The sequence below is a fragment of the Mirounga leonina genome, unplaced genomic scaffold, assembly GCF_011800145.1.
Source record: "Mirounga leonina isolate KUSES-001 unplaced genomic scaffold, KU_Mleo_1.0 Mir_92, whole genome shotgun sequence".
In the NCBI taxonomy this organism is placed as follows: Eukaryota; Metazoa; Chordata; class Mammalia; order Carnivora; family Phocidae; genus Mirounga; species Mirounga leonina.
The window spans coordinates 959,089-986,092 of NW_023270852.1; the positions used below are offsets into that span (position 1 = coordinate 959,089).

The 27,004-nt window shown below is 44.4% G+C and overlaps 1 protein-coding gene, 1 long non-coding RNA gene and 1 other non-coding gene across 3 annotated transcripts in view; 2 read left to right on the forward strand and 1 right to left on the reverse strand.

Moving 5' to 3' along the window:
• LOC118004196 overlaps positions 1-14,127 on the forward strand; it is a 31,392-nt gene extending 17,265 nt beyond the window's left edge. Inside the window, exons 2-3 of the long non-coding RNA XR_004677505.1 lie at positions 3,703-3,796; positions 13,718-14,127. This is a non-coding gene — a long non-coding RNA (uncharacterized LOC118004196). The remainder of the gene's footprint in view (positions 1-3,702; positions 3,797-13,717) is intronic.
• On the reverse strand, positions 2,845-2,948 carry LOC118004355. The gene has a single exon (XR_004677548.1). It is a non-coding gene; the product is annotated as a U6 spliceosomal RNA (small nuclear RNA).
• Positions 14,128-17,368: 3,241 nt separating the features above from the next.
• Positions 17,369-27,004, forward strand: part of PLEKHA7 (pleckstrin homology domain containing A7) — a 213,275-nt gene continuing 203,639 nt past the window's right edge. Inside the window, exons 1-3 of the mRNA XM_034995414.1 lie at positions 17,369-17,454; positions 17,569-17,645; positions 17,739-17,796. Coding sequence (XP_034851305.1) covers positions 17,369-17,454; positions 17,569-17,645; positions 17,739-17,796 — 221 coding nt within the window. The remainder of the gene's footprint in view (positions 17,455-17,568; positions 17,646-17,738; positions 17,797-27,004) is intronic.

Below are 27,004 nucleotides of genomic sequence, written 5' to 3' on the forward strand. Positions count from 1 at the left end.
CAGCTTGGGTCGTGATCCCGGGGTCCTGGGATCGAGCCCTGCATCTGGCTCCTTGCTCGGCGGGGAGCCTGCTTCTCCCTCTGCCTGCCACTCCCTCTGCTTGTTCTCTCTCTCCCCCTCTCTCTGACAAATAAATAGGTGAAATCCTAAAAACAAAACAAAACAAACTCTTGCCTTGCCCACCTCCTAGAGATGCTGTGATCGAAAGGGGAGAAAGCACACAAACCTTTGTGTTTTAAATCCATCATATACTCCATCCGCTCAGTACCAGTTCAAATATTAGTAACTGCTCTGAGAATCATGTAAAACTTGAAAAAAAAAAAAAGAACCAATTACTTCATTTTTATTAACTGAAAATTTTGCCATGATCAGGACACAGGCTGGGAAAAATTCACATCTTGTTTTGATCAATCACAGGAGGTATCTATCTGGAATGGAACTGGCACCACATCTGTGCTCTCAGATTCAAATGTTACTTCTTAGCCTAGTGAGTACCTTTCCTTAATTGTATGAAATGATAAATGTGAAAAAGAAGTCTGTAGGGCTTGATAGCTTGAGGTCAATAGTGGTGGTTATTAACCTCGGGAGTACATTAGAATTGCCTAGGGAGATTGAAGATCATACCAATGCTACCAACACCAATTGTATTTCTTGGGGGTAGGGCCCAGGCTTTTTTCCTTTCCTTTTCTCCCCTCCCCTCCCCCTCCTTTCCTTTCCAAGATTTGTTTATTTATTTTAGAGAGAGAGAGCATGAGTGTGCGGGGCAGAGGGAGAGACAATCTCAAGCAGACTCTGCACTGAGCATGGAACCCGACACAGGGCTCAATCCCACGACCCTGAGATCACAGCCTGAGCCGAAACCAAGAGTCCGATGCTTAACCAATTGTGCCACCCAGGCACCCTTGGGCTTTTTTATTTTTCTTTTTTTTAAGATTTTATTTATTTGACAGAGAGAAACACAGCGAAAGAGGGAACACAAGCAGGGGGAGTGGGAGAGGGAGAAGCAGGCTTCCTGCTGAGCAGGAAGCCCAACACGGGGCTCGATCTCAGGACCTCGGGATCATGACCTGAGCCAAAGGCAGATGCTTAACGACTGAGCCACCCAGGTGCCCCCATCATATAGGTTTTATACATATATGTCTTGCATATATTTTTTCATTAGGATTATTCCTAAGTTGTTTGTATATTTGCTACTATTATAGGGGAGAAGAGTTCAGCAACTGATTATTGAGCTATTGATTTTGTGGTATTATCTTGGTCCTGGATTCCCTTATAAATCTAAGATTTTGGGGTTGTTTTCCACATTTAAAGCATCATGCCAAATAATCTGTAAATAAAGATAATTTTATTTCCTTCCCAATACTTAAATCTCTTATTTCTGTTTCAGATCTTACTATGTTAGCAAAAACTTCTAAAACAACATTAAATAATAGCATCACTATAGGTATGCTTGTTCTTTTCTTGTTAATGTTTTCTTATTTTAATGAGAATGTCTTTAAATGTTTCATTGTTAAACAATGTTTCTTTTGGGGCACCTGGGTGGCTCAGTCCTTGAGTGTCTGCCTTCCGCTCAGGTCATGATCCCAGAGTCCTGGGATCGAGCCCCGCATCGGGCTCCCTGCTCGGTGGGGAGCCTGCTTCTCCCTCTCCCATTCCCTCTGCTTGTGTTCCCTCTCTCGCTGTGTCTCTCTCTGTCAAATAAATAAATAAAATCTTAAAAAGAAAAATGTTTTTTTCTTTTTTTTAAATAAAGATTTTATTTATTTATTTGAGAGAAACACTGAGAGAGAGAGCATGAGCAGGGCAGAGGAAGTGGGAGAAGCAGACTCCCCCACTGAGCAGGGAGCCCAATGCGGGGCTTGATCCCAGGACCCTGGGATCATGACCTAAGCTGAAGGCAGATTCTTAACTGACTGAGCCACTCAGGCGTCCCTCTTTTTCTTTTTTTTTTCCATCAAGATTTTATTTATTTGAGAGAGAGAGAGTGGGAGCATGAGCAGGGGGGAGGGGCAGAAGGAGAAGGAAAAGCAGACTCCCCACTGAGTGGGGAGCCTGAGCCCAATGAGGAGCTCAAGGCAGGGTTTGATCCTAGGACCCTGAGATCATGATCTGAGCCACAGGCAGATGCTTAACAAATGAGCCACCCAGGCGCCCCTGTTAAAGAATGTTTCTGGGGCGCCTGGGTGGCTCAGTTGGTTAAGCGACTGCCTTCGGCTCAGGTCATGATCCTGGAGTCCCGGGATCGAGTCCCGGGATCGAGTCCCGGGATCGAGTCCCGCATCAGGCTCCCTGCTCGGCAGGGAGTCTGCTTCTCCGTCTGACCCTCCCCCCTCTCATGTGCTCTCTCTCATTCTCTGTCTCAAATAAATAAATAAAATCTTTTTTTTTTTTTAAAGATTTTATTTATTTATTTGAGACAGAGAGAATGAGAGACAGTTTATATCTTATGTAACTGCAGGACAATAACAAAAGCAGAGCACTGACATTGGTACAATGTATATTTCTATAGTCATTTTTTTGGCTTGTGTAGCCACCATTGCAATCAAGATACAGAACTGTTTCATCAGTACAAAGACCTCCCTCATGCCATTCCTTTATGGCCACATATTTCCCCTCCCCACCACCATCCCTAATGCCTGGCAACCACTAGTGAGTTCTCTGCCTCTGTAATTTTTTTTTTTTAATTTTGAGGATGTATGGTATCAAGTAATATGTGGGCTTTTCAAATTGGCTTTTTCAGCATAATGCTTGGAGGTCCATTCAAGTTGCTGTATCAATAGTTTGTTCCTTTTTATTACCAAGTAGTATTCCATGGTTCAGATGTACCATAGTTTTGTTTTGTTTTTTAATATGGAACGCTTCAGGAATTTGCATGTCATCCTTGTGCAGGGACCATGCTCCCCTCTGTATTGTTCCAACTTTAGTATATGTGCTGCTAAAGCCAGTGCTGTACCACAGTTTTTTAAACATTCACCTATTGTAGAACATTTTGTTTCCAGTTTTTGTCTAATACAAAAAACTGCTGTGACCAATCATGCACAAATTTTTATGTGAACATGTGTTTCATTTCTGAGATAAATGTTCAGGAGTAGGATTGCTAGGTCATATGGTAAGTGAATATTGATTTTTTAAAGAAACTGCCAAAACTATTTTCCAGGATGGCTCTAAGATTTCACATTCCCACTAGCAAAGTGTAAGAGATACAGTTTCTCTGCATATTCACCAACATTTGATATTGTCACTATTTTTAATTTTAGATTCTAACATAATTTTAAAAATCAGTGATGATTTTATCAAATACATATTTTGGCATTTATTGAGATAATTTTATGGGATCTCTTATTTGCTTTCTTGATGAATTGCATTATTTTATCCTTAAGTATACATACACTTTTTTTTTTCCAATGTCACATTTTACTTTTTGCGGGGAGAGAATAGGAGGAGGAAGAGGGGTAAACAGGATCTCACTGGAATCTCCAAAGTGTATGAGACTGGTAGTACAAAGATAGGAGGAGATGGCTAGGCAGATTGGGATGGAAGCCTCCAAGATTCTTTTTTCTGATTTCTATACTCTAATGAAAATGATATGACATATATGTAAGTGCCTAAAACATGGTATTCAGTAAATGTCAGTTGCTTTTCCTAGCAGGGTTCTCCACAGGCTAGGTTGTACCTAGACATCATCATCCTTCTCTTTTCCAGGAATGAGGCTCACCTGGAAAACTAGAGCACTAACAGGACAGTAGTTTGGATGATGCATTTGGTTAGCTGGCTCAGTGCAGGAACACAAGGAAAAGTAAGTCTCTTCCCATCACTACCACTGAAAAAATCACTTTACCTGCTTCTTGTGTTTTCATCTACTATATATATTTGTATTTATATTTATTTATGTATTAGTTTTACTGAGATAAAATTGACATATAACACTGTGTAAGCTTAACAAGTACGTGTTGATTTGATCCTTACATATTGTGTAGTGATTACCATAGTAGCATTAGCAAACACCTCCATCACCTCACATAATTACCATTTGTTTTTTTGTGGTGAGAACATTTAAGATCTAGTCTCGCAGCAACTTTAGAGATTTTTGTTAACTATAATCACCATGCTGTATATTAGATCCTCAGAACTTAAAACCGGGTGTTTGTACTTTGACAACATCTCCCCATATCCCCTACCCTCTGGCATCCACCATTCTACTCTCTGTTTCTAGTAGTTCACCTATGAATTTAGATTCTGCAGATTAAGTGACAAGTCACAAGTGGCATGTTATGACTGAATATATATCTATATTCTATATAGATATTCTATATATTCTCTCTCTATACGTCTGTATTCTCATATATAGATACCTGTATCTATATATGTCTCACAACTTCTTTATCCAGTCATCTGTTGATGGACACTTAGGTTGTTTCCATATCTTGGCTACAGTAAATACAGTTCATGCAGTTAACATAGGAGTGCAGATAGTTCTTTTCTTTGTTTTCATTTCTTTTGGATATACACCCAGAAGTGAGATTGCTGGATAATATGGCAGTTCTATTTTTAATTTTTTTAAAAGATTTTATTTATTTATTTGAGAGAGAGAGAATGAGAGACAGAAAGCACGAGAGGGAAGAGGGCAGAGGGAGAAGCAGACACCCTGCTGAGCAGGGGGCCCGATGCGGGACTCGATCCTGGGACTCCAGGATCATGACCTGAGCCGAAGGCAGTCGCTTAACCAACTGAGCCACCCAGGCGCCCTATTTTTAATTTTTTTAAGTTAGTTTGGGAGAGAGAGCGAGAGCGCAAGTGGTGGGGGAGGAGGGGCAGAGGGAGAGGGAGAGAAAGTCACAAGCAGACTTCCCGCTGAGCACAGAGCCCGACATGGGGCTCGATCTCAGGATCCCGAGATCAGGAACCGAGTAGAAATTAAGAGTTGGATGCTTACCAACTGTGCCATCTAGGTTCCCCTGTTTTTAATTTTTTGTGGAAACACTAGACTATTTTCCATAGTGGCTGTACAAATTTACATTCCCCCCCATGGTGCACAAGGTCCCTTTTCTTCACATCCTTGCCAACACTGATTATTTCTTGTATTTTTGATGGGAGTCATTCTAACAGGTGTGAGGTGATATTTCATGGTGGGTTTGATTTTCATTTTCCTCATGATTGGTGATGTTGAGCATCTTTTCACGTTATCTGTTAGCCATTTGTGGAAAAATATCTATTCATATCTTCTGCCCATTTTTTAAAAAGATTTTATTTATTTGAGAGAGAATGAGAGAGAGAGAGAGAGAGAGAGCATGGGGTGGGGGAGGGTCAGAGGGAGAAGCAGACTCCCGGCTCAGCAGGGAGCCCGACTTGGAATTCCATCCCGGGACTCCAGGATCATGACCTGAGCTGAAGGCAGTTGCTTAACCAACTGAGCCACCCAGGCGTCCTCTTCTGCCCATTTTTAATTGGACTGTTTTTGGCTATTGACTTGTATGAGTTCCTTATATAGTTTGGATATTAACCTTTTATCAGCTATATGATTTTAAAATATTTTTTCTTCCATTCTGTAGGTTGCCTTTTCATTCTGTTGATTGCTTCTTTTGCTGTGCAGAAGCTGTTAGTTTGATGTAGTCCCACTTATTTATTTTTGCTTTTGGTGCTTATGCATATGGTAGCATATCTGAAATATCATTGCCAAGACCAACGTCAAGGAGCTTCTTCTCTATGTTCTTTTTTTTTAAAGATTTTATTTATTTATTTGACACAGAGAGAGAGAGCACACAAGTAGACAGAGTGGCAGGCAGAGGGAGAGGGAGAAGCAGGCTCCCTGCTGAGCAGAGAGCCCAATGCAGGGCTCAATTCCAGGACCCTGGGATCATGAGCTGAGCCGAAGGCAGCCACTTAACCGACTGAGCCACCCAGGTGCCCCATCTCTATGTTTTTTTATAGGAGTTTAATGGTTTTGGGTCTTAAGTCTTTAATCCATTTTAAGTTAATTTTTGTGAGTAGTGTAAAATAGGGATCCAATTTCATTTTTTCTGGATGTGATTATCCAGTTTTCCCAACACCATTCATTGAAGAGACCATCCTTTCCGCATTGAGTATTCTTGGCTTATTTTGTCAAATATTAGTTGACCATATATGTGAGGGTTTATTTCTGGGCACTCTATTCTGTTCCATTGGTCTATTTTTATGCAAATACCATACTGTTTTGATTACTATAGCTTTGTAGTATAGCTTGAAATCTGGGATTCTGCCAGCTTTTTTTTTTTTTTTTTTCTCAAGATTGCTTTGGCTATTCAGAGTCTTGTGGTTTCATATGAATTTTAGGATTGTTTTTACAATTTCTGTGAAGAATGCCATTGGAACTTCAGTAGGGATTGTATTGAATCTCTAAATAGCTTAGGGTTGTATGGACATTTTAATGATATTAATTCTTCTCATCCACAAACACGGGATATCTTTCCATTTATTTGTGTCTTCTTTAATTTCTTTCATTTAAGCCTTATAATTTTCAATGCAAAGATCTTTCATCTCCTTGGTTAAATTTGTTCCTAAGAATTTCATTGCTTTTGATGCTATTGTGAATGGAGTTGTTTTATTTCTTTTGCAGATATTTTGTTGTCATTCTATAGAAATGCAACTGAGTTTTGTATGTTGATTTTGTATCCTGCAACTGTACTGAATTTGTTGATTAGTTCTAACAGGTTTTTTTTTTTTGGTGGAATTTTTAGGATTTTCTATGTACAAGATATCATCTGCAAACAAGACAATTTTACTTCTTCTTTCCCAATTTGGATGCCTTTTATTTATTTTTCTTGCCTAGTTGCTCTGGCTAGGACTTCCAGTGTTATGTTGAATAGGAGTGCTGAAAGTGGGCACCATGGGCTTGTTTCTGATCTTAGAGGAAAAGCTTTCAACCTTTTGCAGTTAAGTATGATGTTAGCCAGAAGTTTGTTATATATGGCCTTTATTATGTGGAGGTATGTTCCTCCTGTACCCAAGTTGTTGAGAGTATTTAATCATGAAAAGATGTTGTACTTCATCAAATGACTTTTATCTTTTTTTAATTTATTTTTATTTTTTATTTTTTAAAGATTTTTTAAAGATTTATTTGAGAGAGCGAGAATGAGAGAGAGAGAGAGCACATGAGAAGGGGGAGGGTCAGAGGGAGAAGCAGACTCCCCACTGAGCAGGGAGCCTGATGCGGGACGCGATCCCGGGACTCCAGGATCATGACCTGAGCCGAAGGCAGTCGCTTAACCAACTGAGCCGCCCAGGCATCCCTTATCTTTTTTTTTTTTTTTTAAGATTTTATTTATTTATTCATGAGAGAGAGAGAGAGAGAGAGGCAGAGGCAGAGGGAGAAGCAGGCTCCCCGCAGAGCAGGGAGCCCGATGCGGGACTCAATCCCAGGACCCTGGGATCATGACCTGAGCTGAAGGCAGACGCTTAACCGACTGAGCCACCCAGGCGTCCCCCTTATCTTTTTTTAAAAAAGTTTTTCTTTTAATCATTTTTTTTTAAAGATATTTATTTATTTATTTGACAGAGAGAGACACAGTGAGAGAGGGAACACAAGCAGGGGGAGTTGGAGGGGGAGAAGCAGTCTTCCCGACCAGCAGGGAGCCCGATGCAGGCCTCAATCCCAGAACCCCGGGAACCATGACCTGAGCCAAAGGCAGACGCTTAACAACTGAGCCACCCAGGTGCTCTTGCTTTATCTTTTTTTATGTCATAATTGAGGGGAAGTAAAAGTATGCACACACACACACACACAAAGAAAATAAGAATGTTCATGCCACCCAAAGATAATTGCTTTGTGAAGATTTTGGTGTAGGACTTTCAGTCTTTCCCCCCAATATTTCCAGACCTTACCTAGGATCCAACAACTAAGATATCATCAGGTAGGCTAATCCAGAGCCTTACTCTAGAACTATGGCTGGCATTCCTTCTGTTTACTACCTCTTTTTATTTTATTTTTTATTTTTAAAAGATTTTATTTAAGTAATCTCTACACCCAATATGGGGCTTGAACTCACAACCCCAAGATCAAGAGTCACATGCTCCACCAACTTAGCCAGCTAGGTGACCCTTTTAATTTTTTTAAAAAAATTTTTGAGTGTAGTTGATACACAATCTTGTATTAGTTTCAGACGTATAACATAGTGATTCAATAAGTGTATATACATTATGCTATGCTCACCACAAGTGTAGCTACCATCTGTCACCATACAATGCTATTAAAATATCTTTGGGGCACCTGGGTGTACAGTTGGTTAAGCGTCCGACCCTTGGTTTTGGCTCAGGTGGTGATCTCAGAGTTGTGGGATTGAGCCCCACGTTGGGCCCTGCAGAATCTCCTTGAGACTCTCTTTCCCTCTCCCCTTGCCCCTTCCCCTTGTGCTCTCTCTCAAATAAATAAATAAATAAATCTTTAAAAAAAAATCTTTGACTGTATTCCCTGTGCTGTGACTTTTATTCCCATGACTTATTCATTCCATAACTGGAAGCTGGATCTCCCACTCCCTTTAACCCTTTTTACCCATTCTCCCATCATCCTCCCCTCTGGCAACCATCAGTTTGTTCTCTGTATTTATAGTTCTGATTTTGCTTTTTATTTGTTTATTCATTTGTTTTGTTTTTTAGATTCCACAAATGAGTGAAATTATATAGTATTTGTCTTTCTCAGTCTGACTTATTTCACTTACAGTACCCTCTAGGTCCATCCATACTGTTGCAAATGGATCTCATCCTTTCTTATGGCTGTGTAATATTCCACTGTGTTTGTGTGTGTGTGTAATCTCCCCAATGTTTATCTTTCATTCTAATATGTGGTGTATCACATCTATTGATTTGCATATGTTGAGCCATCCTTTCATCCCAGAGATAAATCCACTTGATCATGGTATATGATACTTTTAATGTGCTGCTAAATTAGGTTTGCTAATATTTTGTTGAGAAATTTTGCATGTATATTCATCAGGCTATTGGCCTGTGGCTTTCTTGTAGTGTTTTTGTTTTTTTTTTTAATTTGAGAGAGAGAGACAGAGAGCAAGCATGAGTTGGGGGGAAAGGCAGAAGGAGAGGGAGAAGCAGGCTCCTGGCTGAGCAAGGAGTCTGATGCAGAGCTTGATCCCAGGACTCCGGGATCATGGCCTGAGCTGAAGGCAGACACTTGATAGACTGAGCCACCCAGGTCCCCTTCTTTTAGTCTTCTTATCTGGCTTTGATATCAGGATAATGCTGGCATCTTAAAATGAATTTGGGAGTGGTTTCTTCTGTTCAATTTTTTTGAAAAGTTTGAGAAGGACTGGTGTTAACTCTTCTTTAAATGTTTAGTGGAATTCATCATGGAAACCGTCTGGTCCTGGGCTTTTCGTTGTTGGGAGAGTTTTGATTACTGATTCAATCTTCTTGCTTGTTATTGGTCTGTTCAGATGTTCTATTTCTTCATGATTAAGTCTTGGTAGGTTGTATGTTTCTAGGAATTTATCATTTCTTCTGGGTTATCCAATTTGTTGGCATATAACTGTTCATAGTAATCTCTTATGATTCCTTGTATTTGTACAGTTGTAGTGTCCTCTTTTTCATGTCTGATTTTGAGTCTTTTTTTTCCTTAGTCTAGGTAAAGATTTGTCAATTTTGTTTATCTTTTCAAAAAAGTAGCTCTCAGTTTCATTGATCTTTTTTTTTTTTTAAAGATTTTATTTATTTGACAGTGAGAGAGAGAAAGAGCACACAAACAGGGGGAGTGGGAGAGGGAGAAGCAGGCTTCCCGCCGAGCAGGGAGCCCGAGGCGGGGCTCGATCCCAGGACCCCGGGACCACGACCTGAGCCGAGGGCAGCCGCTCAACCGACTGAGCCACCCAGGCGCCCCTCATTGATCTTTTTTATTGTTTTTCTGTCTTTATTTCATTTATTTCTGCTTTGATCTTTGTTATTTCCTTCCTTCTGCTAAATTTGGGCTTAGTTTGCTATTTTTTTTTAAAGATTTTATTTCTTTATTTGAGAGAGACAGCACAAGTGGGGAGGGGCGAAGAAGCAGACTCCCTGCAGAGTGCAGAGCCCAACATAGGGCTTGATCCTAGGACTCCAGGATCATGACCTGAGTGGAAGGCAGACGCTTAACCAACTTAGCCATCCAGACACCCCTTAGTTTGCTATTTTGATTTATTTTTTGACCCATTTCTTTTTTGACTCATGCTTGTTCAGGAGTATATTATTTATTTATTAAAACATTTTTTCTTAATTGAGTAAATTCTAGCCTCAACATGGGGCTCAAACTTATAACCTGGAGATCAAGAGTTGCATGCCCTACTGACTGAGCCAACCAGGTGCTCCCGGAGTATTTTTTTTTTAAAGATTTATTTATTTGAGAGAAAGAGAGGGAGAGAGAGAGAGAGAGAGAGCAGGGGGAAGGGCAGATGGAGAGAGAGAATCTCAACAGATTCTCCACTGACATGGGGCTCTATCTCACGACCCTGAGATCATGACTGGAGATGAAATCAAGAGTTGGACGCTTAACCGACTTAGCCACCCAGGCACCCCAGGAGTATTTTATTGAATTTCCACATATTTGATAATTTTTCAGTTTCTTCCTGTTACTGATTTCTAGTTTCACATCATTGGGGTCAGAAAAGGTACTTGGTATGATTTCATTCTTCTTAAATTTGCTAAGACCTGTTTTGTGACTTATCACATGATCTCTCTTGGAGAATGTTCTCTGTGCACTTGACAAGAATGTGTGTTCTGCTGCTGTTGGATGGAATGTTCTTTGAATGTCTGTTAGGTCCATTTGGTCTAAAGTGTCATTCAAGTCCATTGTTTCATTATTGATTTCCCGTCTGGATGATCTATCCATTGCTGAAAGTATGGTATTGAAGTCCCCTGCTATTATTATATTGCCTATTTCTCCCTTGGGATCTATTAGTATTTGCTTAATATACTTAGGTGCTCTAATGTTGAGTGCATATATATTTGTGATTATCTTCTTGATGAATTACCCCTTTATCATTATATAATGATCTTCTTTGTCTCTTGTTACTGTTTTCAGTTTAAAGTCTATTTTGTCTGACATAAGAATAACTACCCTGCTGTCTTTCGGTTTCTATCTTTCCATCTGGAATATCTTTCTCCAATCCTTCACTTTGAGCCTAGGTGTGTCCTTACAGCTGAAATGAGTTTCTTTTTTCTTTTTTTTTTTTTTTAAAGATTTTATTTATTTATTTGAGACAGAGAGAATACACATGAGAGGGGGGAGGGTCAGAGGCAGAAGCAGGCTCCCTGCCAAGCAGGGAGCCCGATGCGGGACTTGATCCCGGGACTCCAGGATCATGACCTGAGCTGAAGGCAGTCGCTTAACCAACTGAGCCACCCAGGTGCCCTGAAATGAGTTTCTTGTAGGCACCATTTTTTTTTAAAATTTTAATTTAAAAAGATTTTTTTAAGTTTATTTATTTATTATTTTTTAAAAAGATTTATTTATTTATTTTAGAGAGTGAGAGCAAGTAGGGGGAGGGGCAGAGGGAGAGAATCTTCAAGCAGATTCCCAGCTGAACATGGGGCCAGACTTGAGGCTTGATCTCACAACCCATGAGATCATGACCTGAGCTGAAATCAGGAGTCAGATGCTCAACTGACTGGCCACCCAGGCACCTCTATTTACTTTTAAGTAATCTCTACACCAAGGTGGGGCTTGAACTCACAACCCTGAGATCAAAAGCTGTATGTTCTTCAAGCTGAGCCAGCCAAGCGTACCAGGTCTTGTTTTTTAAATCCATCCAGCTACTCTATGACTTCTGATTAGAGAATTTAACCATTTACCTTCAGAGTAATTATTGATAGGTAAGGACTTACTAATGCATCTTAGTAATGGTTTTCTGGCTACTTTACAGTTCATTTGTTCCTTTCTTCCTCTCTTGCTGCCTTCCTTTGTGAAATGATAATTTTCCTTAGTGGTATGCTTTGATTCCCTTCTCTTTATCTTTTGTGAGCCTACTGTAGGTTTTTGCTTTGTGGTTACCATGAGGCTTACATAAAACATCATATAGATAGAACAGTCTATGCTGATAACAACTTAACTTTGGTTGCATAGAAAATCTTTACCCTTTTGCTCTCCTCCTTTTGTTTTTGATGTCACAGTTTACCTCTTTTTATATTATATTCACTAACAAATATTGTAGTTATTTTTAATATTCTTGTCCTTCATCTTTTATGCTAGAGTTAAGTGGTTAACATACCACTGCATCACAGTATCAGAGTGTTCTGAATTTGTCTAGCATGTGTATATTTTGATGTGTTTTCCTGTTACTAATTAGTATCCTTTTTCAGCTTGAAGAACTCCTTTCAGCATTTCTTACAAGTCAGGTCCAGCAGTAATGGACTCCCTTAGTTTCTGTTTTTCTGGGAAATTCTTTATTTCTCCTTCATTTCTGAAGGGTAACTTTGCCGGATAGAGTATTTTGGTTGGTAGTTTTTTTCTTTTAGCAGTTTGAATATATCATCCCATTCTCTCCTTGCCTCTGAGGCTTCTGTTAAGAAATCTGCTGATAGCCTTATGGGGGTTCCTTGTAAGTTATAAGCGTCTTTTCTTTTCCTGCTTTTAAGATTCCTTCTTTGTCTTTGATTTTTGGCAGTTTTATTATAACGAGTCTTGGAGAGGGTCTCTTTGAGCTTCTTGAACTTGGATATCCAAAGCTCTCACCAGATTTGGGCAGTTCGCAGCCATTATTTCTTTAAATAAGCTTTCTTCCCCTTTCTCCCTCTGGAACTCTATAATTCATAAATTATTTCTTTTGATGGTATGCCATAATTCATGTAAGCTGTTTTCACTTTTTCATTCTTTTTTCTTTGTTCTCCTCTGATTGGATAATTTCAAAGTTCCTATCTTCTAATTCACAATTCTTTTTTCTTGATCCATCCTGATGTTTTATTTTATTTTATTTTATTTTTATTATTTTTTAAAGATTTTATTTATTTGACAGAGAGAGACACAGCGAGAGAGGGAACACAAGCAGGGGGAGAGGGAGAGGGAGAAGCAGGCTTCCCGCTGAACAGGGAGCCCAATGTGGGGCTCGATCCCAGGACCCTGGGATCATGACCTGAGCCGAAGGCAGACGCTTAACGACTGAGCCACCCAGGCGCCCCCTGATGTTTTTTTTTTAAAGATATATTTATTTGAGAGACAAAGAGAGAGTTGGGGCGGGGAGGGCAGGGGAGAGGGAGAGAGTCCCAAGCAGACTCCGTGCAGAGCACAGAGTGAGACACAGGGCTTCATCTCATGACCCTGAGATCACGACCTGAGCCTAAACCAAGAGTCCGTGGCTTAACCAACATCACCACCCAGGCACCCTCTGATGATGGTTTCTATTGCAGTTTTCATTTCATTCATTGTATTTTCAGCTCCAGAATTTTTTTTTTTGGTTCTGTTTTATTATTTCTATCTCTTTGTTAAACTTCTCATTTTGTTGATGTATTGTTTTCCTGATTTCATTGGATTGTCTTTCTGTGTTTTCCTTTAGCTCATTGAGTTTCCTTAAAACAGATATTTCAAATTATCTATTGGGTAAATTGCAGGTCTACATATTGAGATTGGTTACTGAAAGATTATTGTGATCTATGTTTCACATTCCTTGAAGTTTTGTATTGCTGTCTCCATATTTGAAGGAACAGTCACCTCTTCTAGTTTTTAGTAACTGCCTTCTTCAATGCATCTAAACTTGTGTTTTTCCTCCAGCTGTGTGCTGGAACTTCTTCGCTGGAAACCTGGACTTCTACAAAGACTCTCTCATCCGTAAGTGATTGTCTAAGACAGTGCTTTCCAGGGGCTCCTGGATGAGAGGAGCTGGAGTTGATTCATGGGCCACTGCAGGGTCCACAGTGGAACCAAGGTATGTATGCCTATTGTCCAATGCAACATGTGGGTGAGACTCTTCCTGTCCCTTGACATATGGTACTGGATCCCACAGCTCCCACAAAAGCACTTTTGTCCATAGATGGATGCCAAATTATTGTTGTTGGGGGTGGGTGGGGACACAAACAAGGGATATCTTATTCAGCCATGATGCTCCCTATACATTAATAGCAGTATACCATACACTCAGTTCTGCATCTTGTATTCCACTTAATATCTTGGAGACCATTCCACATCAGTAGACATCTAGCTCATTCTTTTTAAAAAATTATTTATTTTAATTTTTAGGCTTTATTTAGAGCAGTTTTAGGTTCACAGTAAAATTGAGAGGAAGGTACACAGACTTCCTATATACTCCCTGCCCCCCTGCCCTCTAAACACATAGCTTCCCCCATCATCAACATCACTTATAGAATGGTAAATTATTTAACAAGGATGAACCTACATTGACACATCATAAGCACCCAAAGTCCACAGTTTACCTTAGGGTTCAATCCTGGTGCTATACATTCTATAGGTTTGAATAAATGTGTAATAACATGTACCGATTATTATAATAGTATATGGAGTATTTTCCCTGCCCTAAAAATCCTCTGTGCTCTGCCTATTCACCCTTCCTCACCACCCCTGCCTACAGAACTCTTTTTCACAGAAGATATTAGCACAGAAAATGTCCATAATTTACCAAAGTGCTAATGATCCATTGATACCAATGTCATATGAAATTCTAGAATTAACAGATAACTTATATTGTAAAGAAATATATTTCACTTATTTTTTTTTCCACTGCTAGCTCATTCTTTTTAACAGCTGAATATCATCCCATTGTAGGAGTATGACATAATTTAATTAGCCTGTTATTTTCTATTTAAATTGAGGCATGATTGACACATGACATTATATTAGTTTCAGGTGTACAACATAATGATTCAATATTTGTATATATTGCAAAATATCACCACAATAAGTCTAGTTAATATCCATCACCATACAAACCTGTTCTTTTCTTTTCTTTTTTTTTTTTAAAGATTTTGTTTATTTATTTGACAGTGAGAGAGGGAACACAAGCAGGGGGAGTGGGAGAGGGAGAAACAGGCTTCCCGCTGAGCAGGGAGCCCGACGAAGGGCTCAATCCCGGGACCCTGGGATCATGACCTGAGCCGAAGGCAGATGCTTAACCGACTGAGCCACCCAGGCGCCACCAAACCTGTTCTTTTCTGACAGACATTTAGGTTGTATACAGTCTTTTGTAACTATTGACAATGCTGCAGTGAATACTCTGATACACAAGTCTTTGTGTCTCTGTGTGAGTACTAATGTAAGATAAATTTCTAGTAGTGGAATTGCTAGGTCAAAAGGTATTGCATTTAAATTGTAATAGTTGTTGCCAAACTGCCTTCAAAGAGACAACCATTTTATAGTTCCACCAATAATGAATGTCTTTCTCTACAATGTACATTTTTGCCAATCTGATATCTAAAAAATAGTATCTCACCTTAATTTTAATCTGTTATTATGAGGTGATTGAATATCTTTTTTTTTTTTAAAGATATTATTTGTCAGACAGAGAGAGAACAAGCAGGGGGAGCGGCAGGCAGAGGGAGAAGCAGGCTCCCTGCTGAGCAAGGAGCCCAATTTAGGACTCGATCCCAGGACCCTGGGATCATGACCTGAGCTGAAGGCAGATGCTTAACCGACTGAGCCACCCAAGCGTCCCTCTTTTTGTTTGTTTAGAAGCCACTTATATTACTTTTCTGTGAACTGTGTTCATATTCTTTGCCCATTTTATTATTTTAAATTAATATTTAAGAATAAAAACACAACTTTCTCATTGTCATTTGCTCAAGAACCTCCTCAAAGGCTGGAGGCCCTTTCAAACAGGTGTTCAGTGGTCCCCACAATCACACCAACTCCCTCTTTCTAACTTGTATCAGCCTCCTTCCCCAATACCACTGTCTGTCTCAAGGAAGGGCATCTTTATGGTCTCAACATCCCATACCCTTCCCATGAGCCTGTGTTTGCTCTCCCATCCTCCCCCTCTGGGATGCTCTCTTCTCAGTCAATCCTGACCATTCCTTCTGGGCCCAACTGATTTCCACCTGTTTAGGATGCCTTTCTGAATAAGAGTGCCTACACTACCTAGCGTCTCCTGTGAGCCTTTCCACCAATTACAGCCTATACCGCTGGAAGGTTGGCCTTGACATCTCCCAGAGCCCAGTTTCCTCTCCTGTCTATGCTCAGCATACAGAGGTGTCAGTGTGGAGTGTGTATTGTGCACTTTTTCAGCATTTATTGAATGTGTACATGAGTCAGGCACTGCTGTAAGCACTGAGAATATGGCAGTATATGAGACAGAACAAGGTCCCGCCTCTCATCCCGCTGAAATTTTAGTGTATGTGCAGGTGGCTAATATACAACATACAAGGCAATAAACACACATGCAACATACGAGGCAATAAACACGATGTCAATTAAGTGTACACAAGTAATGGAATAGATAGTGAAGGCAGAAGGGAAAGGGTCTCCTTTGGACAAAGGGGCCAGGGGAAGGATGCCCCTGGAGCTGAGATTCGAGCACAGGCCTATGAGAAGCCTCCAGCTATGTAAAGAACTTCCCAGAGGCCCTCCTAGGGGCCCAGTCCGGCGGGTCTGCTCTTCTAAAGATAGACTGAGATGCAGCAGGTCCACAGCGTCTCTCTTTCTGTCATTTGACAGGAATTGAAGGCAGAAGCCTACACTCCAGGTAACTTCAGGGCTCTGTGTGGTGTATGTGGGGAGAACCTGCACCCTCCTGCTTCATATCCGAGCTGCAAACCTGGGAAAATGAAATCATGCTTGACCTGACATTAATAATGGAGCACCTGCTCCAGGCCGGGGTTCATTTAATCACTTTACACCATTGTAACTTCCTATCTTCACAACAATCCCCTGTGGTACTTACTAGTCACTTTATTTTACGGAGGAAAGAACAAACCGAGGCTGGCAATATGGATGCAACCTGTTTAGGTTTGCATGGTTCAGAAAGAAGTACAGTTCCCGGAGGCAGAAGGTCTGTCATGGGGGTCGGGTGGGGTTCCCTGGAGCATTCGGGGAGCACCTTGTTTCCGGAGTTTGCCCGCGGCGCCCCGACAGCGGCCCTCGGCCCCGCCCGGGTCTCCCGGTCTCAGGGGCCGAGGGGCGCGCGGCGGGCGCGCCCGGGCCGGCGGGCTGGGGGCGGGGAAGGCGCGGGGACAAAGGCCGCGGCCACCGCGCTCCGGTCGGCCCGTGCGGCGGCGAGCTCCGGCGGCGGTGCTGGGACTCGAGACTCCCGGGGCGTCGCCGCGCGCCGCGATGCAGCGCCCCGAGCCGCCCCCGGGGCCCGCGCAGGCAGAGCCCGCCGGCCCGCCGGCCGCACCGCCCCCTCCGCCCCCTCCCCCGCCTCCGCCCCCTCTCCCCCGCCCCGCGGCGGCCGCGGCGGCTCGGCGCTCGGCGAACATGGCGGCGGCGGCGGTCGGGCGGGACACTTTACCTGAGCACTGGTCCTATGGCGTGTGCCGGGACGGCCGCGTCTTCTTCATCAAGTGCGGCGCGGGAAAGCGGGCACGCGGGCGTGGGCGCGGGGCCGGGCGGGTGCGGGACCGGGCGGGCGCCCCCGGAGCGGCGGCGGCGCTAACAGGTGCACCTCTCTCCCGCAGTGACGAGCTCCGCCGCACGACCTGGCTGCACCCGCGCACCGGGGAGCCAGTCAACTCGGGCCACATGATCCGCTCAGGTGGGAGCCGGGCCGGCGGGGTGGGCGGCAGCGCTCCGGGGGCGCGCGCCCGGGCGGCCCAAGTTTGACCCGACTTTTTTGGCATTTCCGCAGACCTGCCCCGCGGCTGGGAGGAGGGCTTCACGGAGGAGGGAGCCAGCTACTTCATCGAGTGAGTGACCCGGGCGCCGCGCTCGCACCTGTGCGACGGGATCCGACCGGTTCCCGCCGCGCGCCCCCGCCCCCCGCCTCCCGCGCGGGTCCCGGGCGAGTTGGCGCGCACAGCGCCGCGGCCGCACTCCGGTGGGGTTTTGTGTGCCGGAGTTGTGTGGCGGGCTCCGGGAGAGGGGCGGCGGGGTCTGCATCTCCGCGGGGGGCCGCAGTCCCGGCCGCAGACGGGGCGGGGGCCGCAAACTGCCCCCTGCTCCTGCAGTTGGGCGGGGTTCGGGCGCCGGTGTGAGGGGCCGGGCACTCCTCCCCGCCGGGGTCCGGTGCAGCACCGCGCCCGGCCGTGCCCCACCGGGAGGGGGGGCGGGGGGGGGGCGAGTGGAACTAGGAGTTGCATCCGGGGTCCGGGAACTGGGGGCTGGGGAGTAGAGACGGAGGGAATCTCGTGTGGGGAGGACTTTGGCTTCGACCGGGTTCTCTGGGGTGGTGGGGGAGAGTCGGAGCCGCACCCCCCTCGCCCTCCAGAGCGCGGGCCAGCGGGGGAGCGGTGGGGGTGGGGAGGGAACCCATCAGCCAATAATATTCCTCGAACACTGCGCGTCTGAGAAAGCCGGTGCTGCACGGGGACAGTCACTCCTGCCTGCGCTGGTCAAGCGGTAGTTGTTCAGAAAAAGCCCGCGAGCGTTGCGCCCCTAGCCAGGTTACCCCGGACCTGGGTCTGCGGAGGTGGAATCGCGGGCAGTACTCGAGAGGGCCGCCCAGCCGCGGGCACTGGTGGGGCCGTTACTTTCCCGCTCGGCGCGGGTACCTGTGCTGCTGCGTTTCTCTGTAACGCTCTGCGTGCTCGCCGCGTCAGCTCCCTGCGGTCAGAAGCTGCTTTTGGTCCTTTGCCCAGTGCCTGGCACAGAGTAGGCACTCGGCAAATCTTTGTTTACGGAATGAATGAACTCTCCGAGGTCTGGACGGTGGTCTGACAAGTACTATTACTTTTGGGGCATGTGAGTCAGAATTCCTTTCTTCACCCTCTGGGAACACTGCTAGTCAGTAGTGGAGCAGCCTAGTCGAAGCTCGGTGGTCACAGAAAATCCTGGATCCTCCCTCCCTAGTTAGGGCTCTTGCCTGATGTCTGAAATTCTGGTGCATGAGATTTATACAAGTGAACACCAGGACTGTGGCTGGGGTCCTGCCTCCCGTCTGTGTTTGAGAGAGAAGTCGGGGAGCTGGCTAAGACCTCAGAGCCTTTCAGTCCGTGGGCCTGTCTGACCCTATCTGCATTCATTGATACTTATTAGATTTCTCCTTGTGTGCCATACGTTGTTCTAGGCATTGGAACCACAGAAATGGAAGAGGCAGACAACGTGTGGGTGCTCATGGAGCTTGCAGTCTAGTGGGGAGAGGGAGCAGAAAATAAGTTTAAAAACCAAGAATAGTGTCAGCGGTAACTGCTATGCAGAAAATTAAAACAACGTAATGTGATATCGAGTAACTGGGTGGTGGTGGTGGATTGAGAGGTCTGTGGTGGTGTTTCTGAATAGGTACCATTTAAGGTAAAATTTGAATGTCAGGAGAGACATTGTGTTGATGAGATGGCAAAGCATTTCCAGAAGACACCAGCCAGTGCAAGGGCTTGAAGGCAGAAAGAGCTTTAAGTTCAGAGTGGAGAGGCCAGTGTGGCTGGAATATGGTGAGCAAGGGAGAAGGTCACAAGAGAAGAGGTTACAGATAGGAGAGAGCAAATGGTGTAGGACATTAGGAGCCAGGGTAAGGGGTTTTTATTTTTATTTTTATTTATTTTTATTTTTTTAAAGATTTTATTTATTTATTTGAGAGAGAGAGAGAATGAGAGACAGAGAGCATGAGAGGGAGGAGGGTCAGAGGGAGAAGCAGACTCCCTGCTGAGCAGGGAGCCCGATGCGGGACTCGATCCCGGGACTCCAGGATCATGACCTGAGCCGAAGGCAGCCGCTTAACCAACTGAGCCACCCAGGCGCCCCGGTAAGGGGTTTTTAAACTTGATTCTAAGCCCAGCGAGAAATCATGGGAGGGTTTTAAGTGGGGGGCAAGGTGATTTGATGTGCGTTTTTAGAAAGATCATTCTCCCTGCTGTAGAGTGGGCTGTATGTAGGTGGCAGCTGTAGTGGGCAGGATAGTAGTAGCAGGCTGTGGCTGATGACTTGACTGAGGGGGTAGCACTGGACATGCTTTCATCTGAAGCAGGCAGATTCAGGCTTGATGATCTGGACACAGTCTGTGAGAGAAAGAGGAGAGTCAAGGAGGACTCCCAAAGATGAGCTCCTGAGTGGATGGTACTCCTGTCACTCAGGTGGGAGGGCTGGGAGGAGGAGCAGGTTTGGAGGGGGGTGTGTGTGGGGGGGTAGGGGGTGGGGCATGAGCTCTTGTTCTGACATGTGAGATATGAGTATGTCCACTAGTCAGACGGATGGATCCCGAAGCTCAGAAGAGAGAGGACTGCAGAGGTGTATTTGGGTATTGTAGGTGATGTTCAAGGCCACAGGATTAGTTGAACTCACCTTGGAAGAGAGCATAGACAGAAAAATGACCTAAGCCTTGGGACATAGCTGCATTTAGAGGTTGGGGAAAGAGGTGGATCCAGCAAAGGAGACTGAGAAGGTAGGAGGAAACCCAGTAGAATGAGGGGTTCACAGAAGCTTAAAGGACAGAACCTGATTGGAGTAGGTAGAGGGGAAAATATGGGGTGCAGAATGGGGTCAATAAGCATAGGTGAATCTTTCAGGCAGTTTTGTTATGAAGCAGGTTTGAGACATTAGCTGAGACTTGGGGAGGTTTTGGGTTTGAGGTGGGGGTGCGGGTGTCTGTTTTTTTAGTGGGAGAGGGTAGAGCATGTTTTGTTCTGCTGGGAATGATCCAGTAGAGAGGGAGAAATGGATGATGCAGGAAAGAGATGGGACCGTTCCTGGAGCAGTGTTTCTGACAAGGTGAGAGGGTGGGGATCTGGGGATCCTGGGTGTAGGTCTCAGGGGTCCCAGCTGGGAACAGGGCCTTTCATCCATTTGACGGGAGGGAGGGCTGCCCATGTCAGAGCCCATGCTAGGGGGCTGATAGGTTCAGTGAGGGGAGACATGGGTATTCCTGTCTGATAGTATCTGTCTTTACTGTGAAGTACTAGGCTAGGTCTTGAGTTGGGGGACTTGAGGGCTGGGTAGGACTCTGTCAGCCATTGCTGCAGCCTCCCGCCCTTCTCTCTTTTGCTCACTCTTCTGTGGTGACTCTGTGAAGTTCCTAGTGATTATCCTATAGCAAGCTCTGGCTCCCCACCCCGAGGGTCCTCCCAGGCCTAGGGGAAAGCAGTATGTGACTGATCCCCTACCTTCAAAGGCCAGCCATACGGGGAGGCTGGGACACTGTGGCAGCCGACTGTATTTCCTGTCTCCTGAGACAACTTCTTGAGAGACTGAAGGGTTTGGGAGTAATTGTTCTCCTTTTCCTCACATAAAAAATGCTTTGCTTTAGTCAGCTTTCTTAGATTTGCTCTGATCATTTCTGAATGTTTTATTTATTTATTTATTTATTTATTTATTTACTTTTGGATCCTCCTCTAATATGCCTCAGTTAGAGGGACAAAGCATTGGCATAGCTGGTTTTATTTTCCCCAGTGGATCCTTGGTCTGGAAGGTTGTGTGAGGTTTTCAAGATGCATTAGTTGCTCCTGATATTTAGCAGATGTTTGATACTCTCCAGAGTACCTGTATTTCTTTCTTTCTTTTCTTTCTTTCTTTTCTTTCTTTCTTTCTTTCTTTCTTTCTTTCTTTCTTTCTTTCTTTCTTTCTTTCTTTCTTCCTTCCTTCCTTCCTTCCTTCCTTCCTTCCTTCCTTCCTTCCTTCCTTCCTCCTTCCTTCCTCCTTCCTTCCTTCCTTCCTTCCTTCCTTCCTTCCTTCCTTCCTTCCTTCCTTCCTTCCTTTCCTCTCTTTCTTTCTTTTCTTCAATACAGGGTTCTTTAACCCTGCTGTACATAAGAAAACCCAGAGTGATTTTTCTTTTTTTTTTTTAGTAATCTCTACACCCAACATGGGCTTGAACTCATGACCCTGAGATCAAGAGCCTTATGCTTTACGAACTGAGCCAGCCAGCCAGGCACCCCCAGGAGTACATTTCTTAAAGCAGGAAAACTCGAGCTAAGGCTGGTGCATTTTGGTTTTGATTTCTGCACTTGGGTTCAATTTTGGTGTTTAGGGGAAAAACATAAAAGGAATCTACTGCTGGTTCCCCTAATTCTAGACTTGGTGATGCTGATATCCTCTTTAAGAAGACTTCTACTTCTTAAGTAGAAGAATGGCACAGTTGGTTAAGCATCTGCCTTTGGCTCAGGTCATGATCCCAGAGTCCTGGGATTGAGCCCCAGGTCGAGCTCTGTGCTCAGCCGGGAGCCTGCTTCTCCCTCTGCCTGCCATTCCCCCTGCTTGTGCTTTCTGTCTCTCTCCATCAAATAAATAAATAAAATATTTTTTAAAAAAAGAATATCCTTAAAGTGAGGTGCCTGGGTGGCACAGTCGTTTGAATGTCCGACTCTTGGTTTCAGCTCAGGTCGTGATCTTAGGGTCGTGAGACTGAGCCCCACATCAGGCTCTGTACTCAGTGTGGTCTGCTTGGGATTCTCTCTCCCTCTCCTGTCTCCCCTGCCCCCATTCAGCGGGGAGTCTTCTTCTTCCTCTGCCCCTCCCCCTGCTCATGCTCTCTCTCTTTTGCTTTTTCTCCCTCAAATAAATACATAAAATCTTAAAAAAAAAACAACCTTATACTCTAAAACTTTCCCACTTTCCCATGAGTCTCTTAGCCAAGTAGCAAGATATAATACTAATGGAGATCATAGTGTCATTAACAGCAGCAGCAATAATAGTAGTAGCAATTATGTAATAGCCTCATCTTTTCCAGTTTTTGAAAAATGCCAGGAACTGTTTTATCACCATTATGTGATTTAATTCTCACAACAATTTGATGAGGTAGGAATTGTTACCAGTTCCATTTTACTGATGTGGAAACTCATAGTAATCCTGGGCATTCCAACAGCAGAGGGCAGTTGGCTTTTTTTGGTACCTTTTCTTACTTGGTTTTTATAGCAGCAGAAGAGCAGAGATTATCATATTCTTTTTTTTTTAATTATTATTTTTTTAGATTTTTAAAAAAATTTATTTGACAGAGAGAGAGACAGCGAGAGAGGGAACACAAGCAGGGGGAGTGGGAGAGGGAGAAGCAGGCTTCCGGCCGAGCAGGGAGCCCGATGCGGCGCTCGATCCCAGGACCTTGGGATCATGACCTGAGCCAAAGGCAGACGCTTAACCAACTGAGGCACCCAGGCGCCCCGAGATTATCGTATTCTTTAAAAGATTTTATTTATTTATTTGACAGAGAGAGACACAGCGAGAGAGGGAACACAAGCAGGGGGAGAGGGAGAGGGAGAAGCAGGCTTCCCGCTGAACAGGAAGCCCGATGTGGGCCTCGATCCCAGGACCCTGGGATCATGACCTGAGCTGAAGGCAGACGCTTAACGGCTGAGCCACCCAGGCGCCCCTATCATATTCTTTAGATAATGAAACTCCAGTCCCTAAAGGTTCAGTGATTTGTGTGGGGTGCTTAGAGCTGGGACCAGAAAGTAGATCTTCAGTCTCTAATATGGTACCCATGGTAGTGGGGTAGCTTCTACCCTAGGTCGCAGGTGTGAGGCAGCATTGATGCTTGAAAGAGCCTTGTGCCAAGTGCCATTGCTCTGAGTCAGACTGCCCAAGGCTCACAGGGCCAGAGTCCTTCTTGGCTTTTGCTGGGGATTGAGGCGCCTGAGAAAGGCAGCAGCCTTTGGTCTCCTGAGCTGATTGGTGGTGGTGCAAGTCTCTGATTAGTAAGAAGTGGAAGACAATTAGTAAAAGCAGTTTGGCAGACACAGCCTTTTCAAATGTGAGACCCATGAGGGTGAAGTTCTAGAACAGGCCTTGGAAGCAAGAGTGTTACACTGGGCTGGTTTTCGGGGGTTTTGTCGCACCCTGTGAGTTGGGTTCTCCCTACAGCAGGCTTTGAATAGGTCCTGAGTCAATAAAGAGGATGAATGGAGAGAGGAGGGGTCAGGCTGATACCCTGTTCTGCATTTCTGAGACATTGGTACCCAGCCCAGCGCTGGGCTCTGAGTAGGCACTAAATATCTGGAGTGTGATTTTGTATTCAGCAAACCCATTTTCTCTGAAATTAAAGGGAAAGAGGAATTGGGGAATGAAGGCTGAACCAGGGATGACAGAATGTCCAGGGGGGTACCCCAGTGGGCTGTAGACACCAAGTATAGAAGGCCCTTTGGAAAAGTCTGTGAGTACTGGAAGGCCCAGGAAGGTGCCCTCTTGAGATTTAGTTATGCCATCACCCAAGGGACAGTCTTCCAGGCCCCCCTGCATTTCCTGTCTGCCACATTTTTCTCCCCAGACAAATGTTGAACTTCATGTTAGTGAAATTTGTCTTGCAGAGTGCCAAACTGTTGGTTCATTTATTTGCCCTCTTTCTCATTTGTCATCTTTCTCATTGCTGGGAATAGCAGTCCCAGAAACTTTATTTCAAACCAGAAAGTAACACCTCTGCAAAGAATTTCTGGGAAACAGCCGCTCACATCTATTTAAAATGGAAATTCTGAAACCTCTTGTTGAAGGTTAAGAAAAGCTTCTTCCAGCTTGGCCAGTTTTGGCATAATCCCACACTTTACGTTTCATTTCCTGGTTGTTTTATCAAGAGTGAAAACTGGCTCAGGGATTGAAGCGTTAGGTCCTGTACAAAAGGAACAACAGCGGTGTTGTGCAGAAAGCAGAAGAAAGGATTAGGAGCCGTGATTTGTACCATGTTCTCAAAACCAGCCCAGAAAAGATCTGGGAAAACCTCGTTAAGAAAAACAGTTGCAAGAGGCTCCTAAGGCTCTTCACCCCTGTGAGGGGCATGCTTCAGAGAAAGGACAGGGGTGGGTGGTGAGAAGAGGTGCTAGCCCCGATTTCCAAAGCCGTGTGTGTGAAGAGGGTGGGTGGACGTTTCATGTGCATTGATGGAGCTCTGTCCATTCTCTCAATATTTGTGGGAGTAAACGTCAGGCTTCTTAAATTAGGGCTTTGGAAAAAGGAGTCTCTTTGAGAAAGCACATCAGAATGTGACTGTTTGGTGATTTAATGAGGGGCTTGCTCCAGTTTTCCCATGTCTTCAGAAGAGAGCACGGGTTTGAATCTCTGCTCAGTAAACTGGCATGGTGTCTTACGTCAGTACTAGCAGAGGGAGAAACACGGAGGAATATGGTTTTATTTGACTGTTGCCTTTAAATGGCTGTCAAAACATTTGTTTCCGATTTTCTGAAATGACAAGTGTTTTGGGTTAATGTTTTATTGTTTACGGAGTGCTTCATGAACATTAGCTGGTTGGAGGCTCACAATTACTGCATTTTTTAGTGCAGAAAAGTTGGCTCAGAGGGGTAAAGGGACTTCCTAAAGCCTCATGCTGTGTTAGTTCAGCCTTTTCAGAGTTCAGAGAAGACATGGACATGTTGTTGTCTCAGACAAGGGCTTCTCAGACTTTTCAGCCACAGCTGAATGACAGAAGAGGATGAAGGTGAACTCGCCTGGGAGATTGGATGGTAGGAAACGTCATCAAAATGTGGGTACTATCCAAAAATTCACATAGACTTGACTCTCAATTTAACTTATTATAAAATCCCTTCCCGTATCTTCCATTAAGATCAGTGCTGTGGTAGGATGTATCATGTTCGTTGTATGGCTTTGTGTTTTCCTAAACAGAAACATGTGCTCCCAGGACACCAATTCCCCTGTTCTGTCTTAAGGGACCAGGGTAGTGTGGGGAGACGGCTCATCGGCCTTCCAGCCTCTCTGGGTTGTGCATCTCCGAAAAGGGATGTATAGGCTCTGTGGAAGACATCAGCAGCTGTTGAGACCTCGGGTCATCTTTTGAGTTGTGCCAGACCACCCCTCTGTTTCCCATCCAGCCTACTCCCGGTCACCTGGATACTGGCTGGGTTTTTCTGGAAGCCAAAGCCAGCCAGGCAACTTCATCATGCAGACAAATGTACAGGGGTTGTATATATGGTGGTCGTGTGTGTAAGGAGGTGGTGGGTAGGTGCACTGGCTCTAGATTCCCAGATTCTAATTCCAGTTCCACCAGTTACAGCTCCCTGTCCTTGGTAGGTTACCTACTCCTTTTAAGCTTCACGTCCTCACCAATGAAATGGGGATAAATGTGGGGGTTACATGAATTAATTGGTGGAAAGTGTGCCTAGTAGGTACCTGACACCTAGTAAATGCCCAATAAATGTGAGCTCCTCTTTGTACATCCACACATCTATAAGATGGGGTGGAAATGTGAATTCTGAGTCCTTATTACATTCAGCTGCTGCTGGAGAAATCTGGTGTCCTTGAACTGGGGTTTCCTGGGTCAGGAGAATGCAAACTGTAGGACTCAACTCAGAATTTGGACCAATAAAAACTGCATAACCATTATGGTTATTAAAAGGATGTCCTCATTCTTGGGAAATACTGACGTATTTGCTCTCAAATGGTTGAGAAAAAACTGTGTGTGTGTGTGTGTGTGTGTGTGTGGTAGGGGAGCGGATAATAGAGCAGATGGAGCAACATGTTAACAATGGGTGAGGCTGGGTGAGGGGTGCTATTTTTGCACCTCTTCTCTAAGTTTAAAATGATTTCCAAATTAAAAGTTAGTTAAAAAAAACCAACACTAACCTTGACCATCAGGGCTATGCTGTCCCAAGGCCACGGGTGCCTTGTCCAGGCTGTAGGGACCCGGGGACCAAGAGCCCAGGGTAATGAGGTGTGAAAACACTCCTGGGTTGGCTGTTTCCTGGGCATTTAGAAGCCTGCACAGATGTCCGCTCCTTAATCTGGGTGGCCACCTGGTTATCGGCTCTGACTGCTGAAGGACAGACTTATTGTCTGGTGCTTCCTGGGCCCCAGATGTCAACAGTAATAATCTTCACGGTATTCTATAGTTGAAAAACACATACATTCCTTTTAAAGGCAGGTATTTTTATTAGCCTCATTTTACAGATCAAGCAGTGGAGGCTGGGGGAGGGACAGGGTTAAAAGATCTTTCTGATGAGCATCAGTAGGGGAGCTGGGACTTAGAACCTGAGTCGTCTTGGCTCCAAATTTGTGCACTGTTTCTACCATGGTGTCTTCTGACTTGCATAGTCA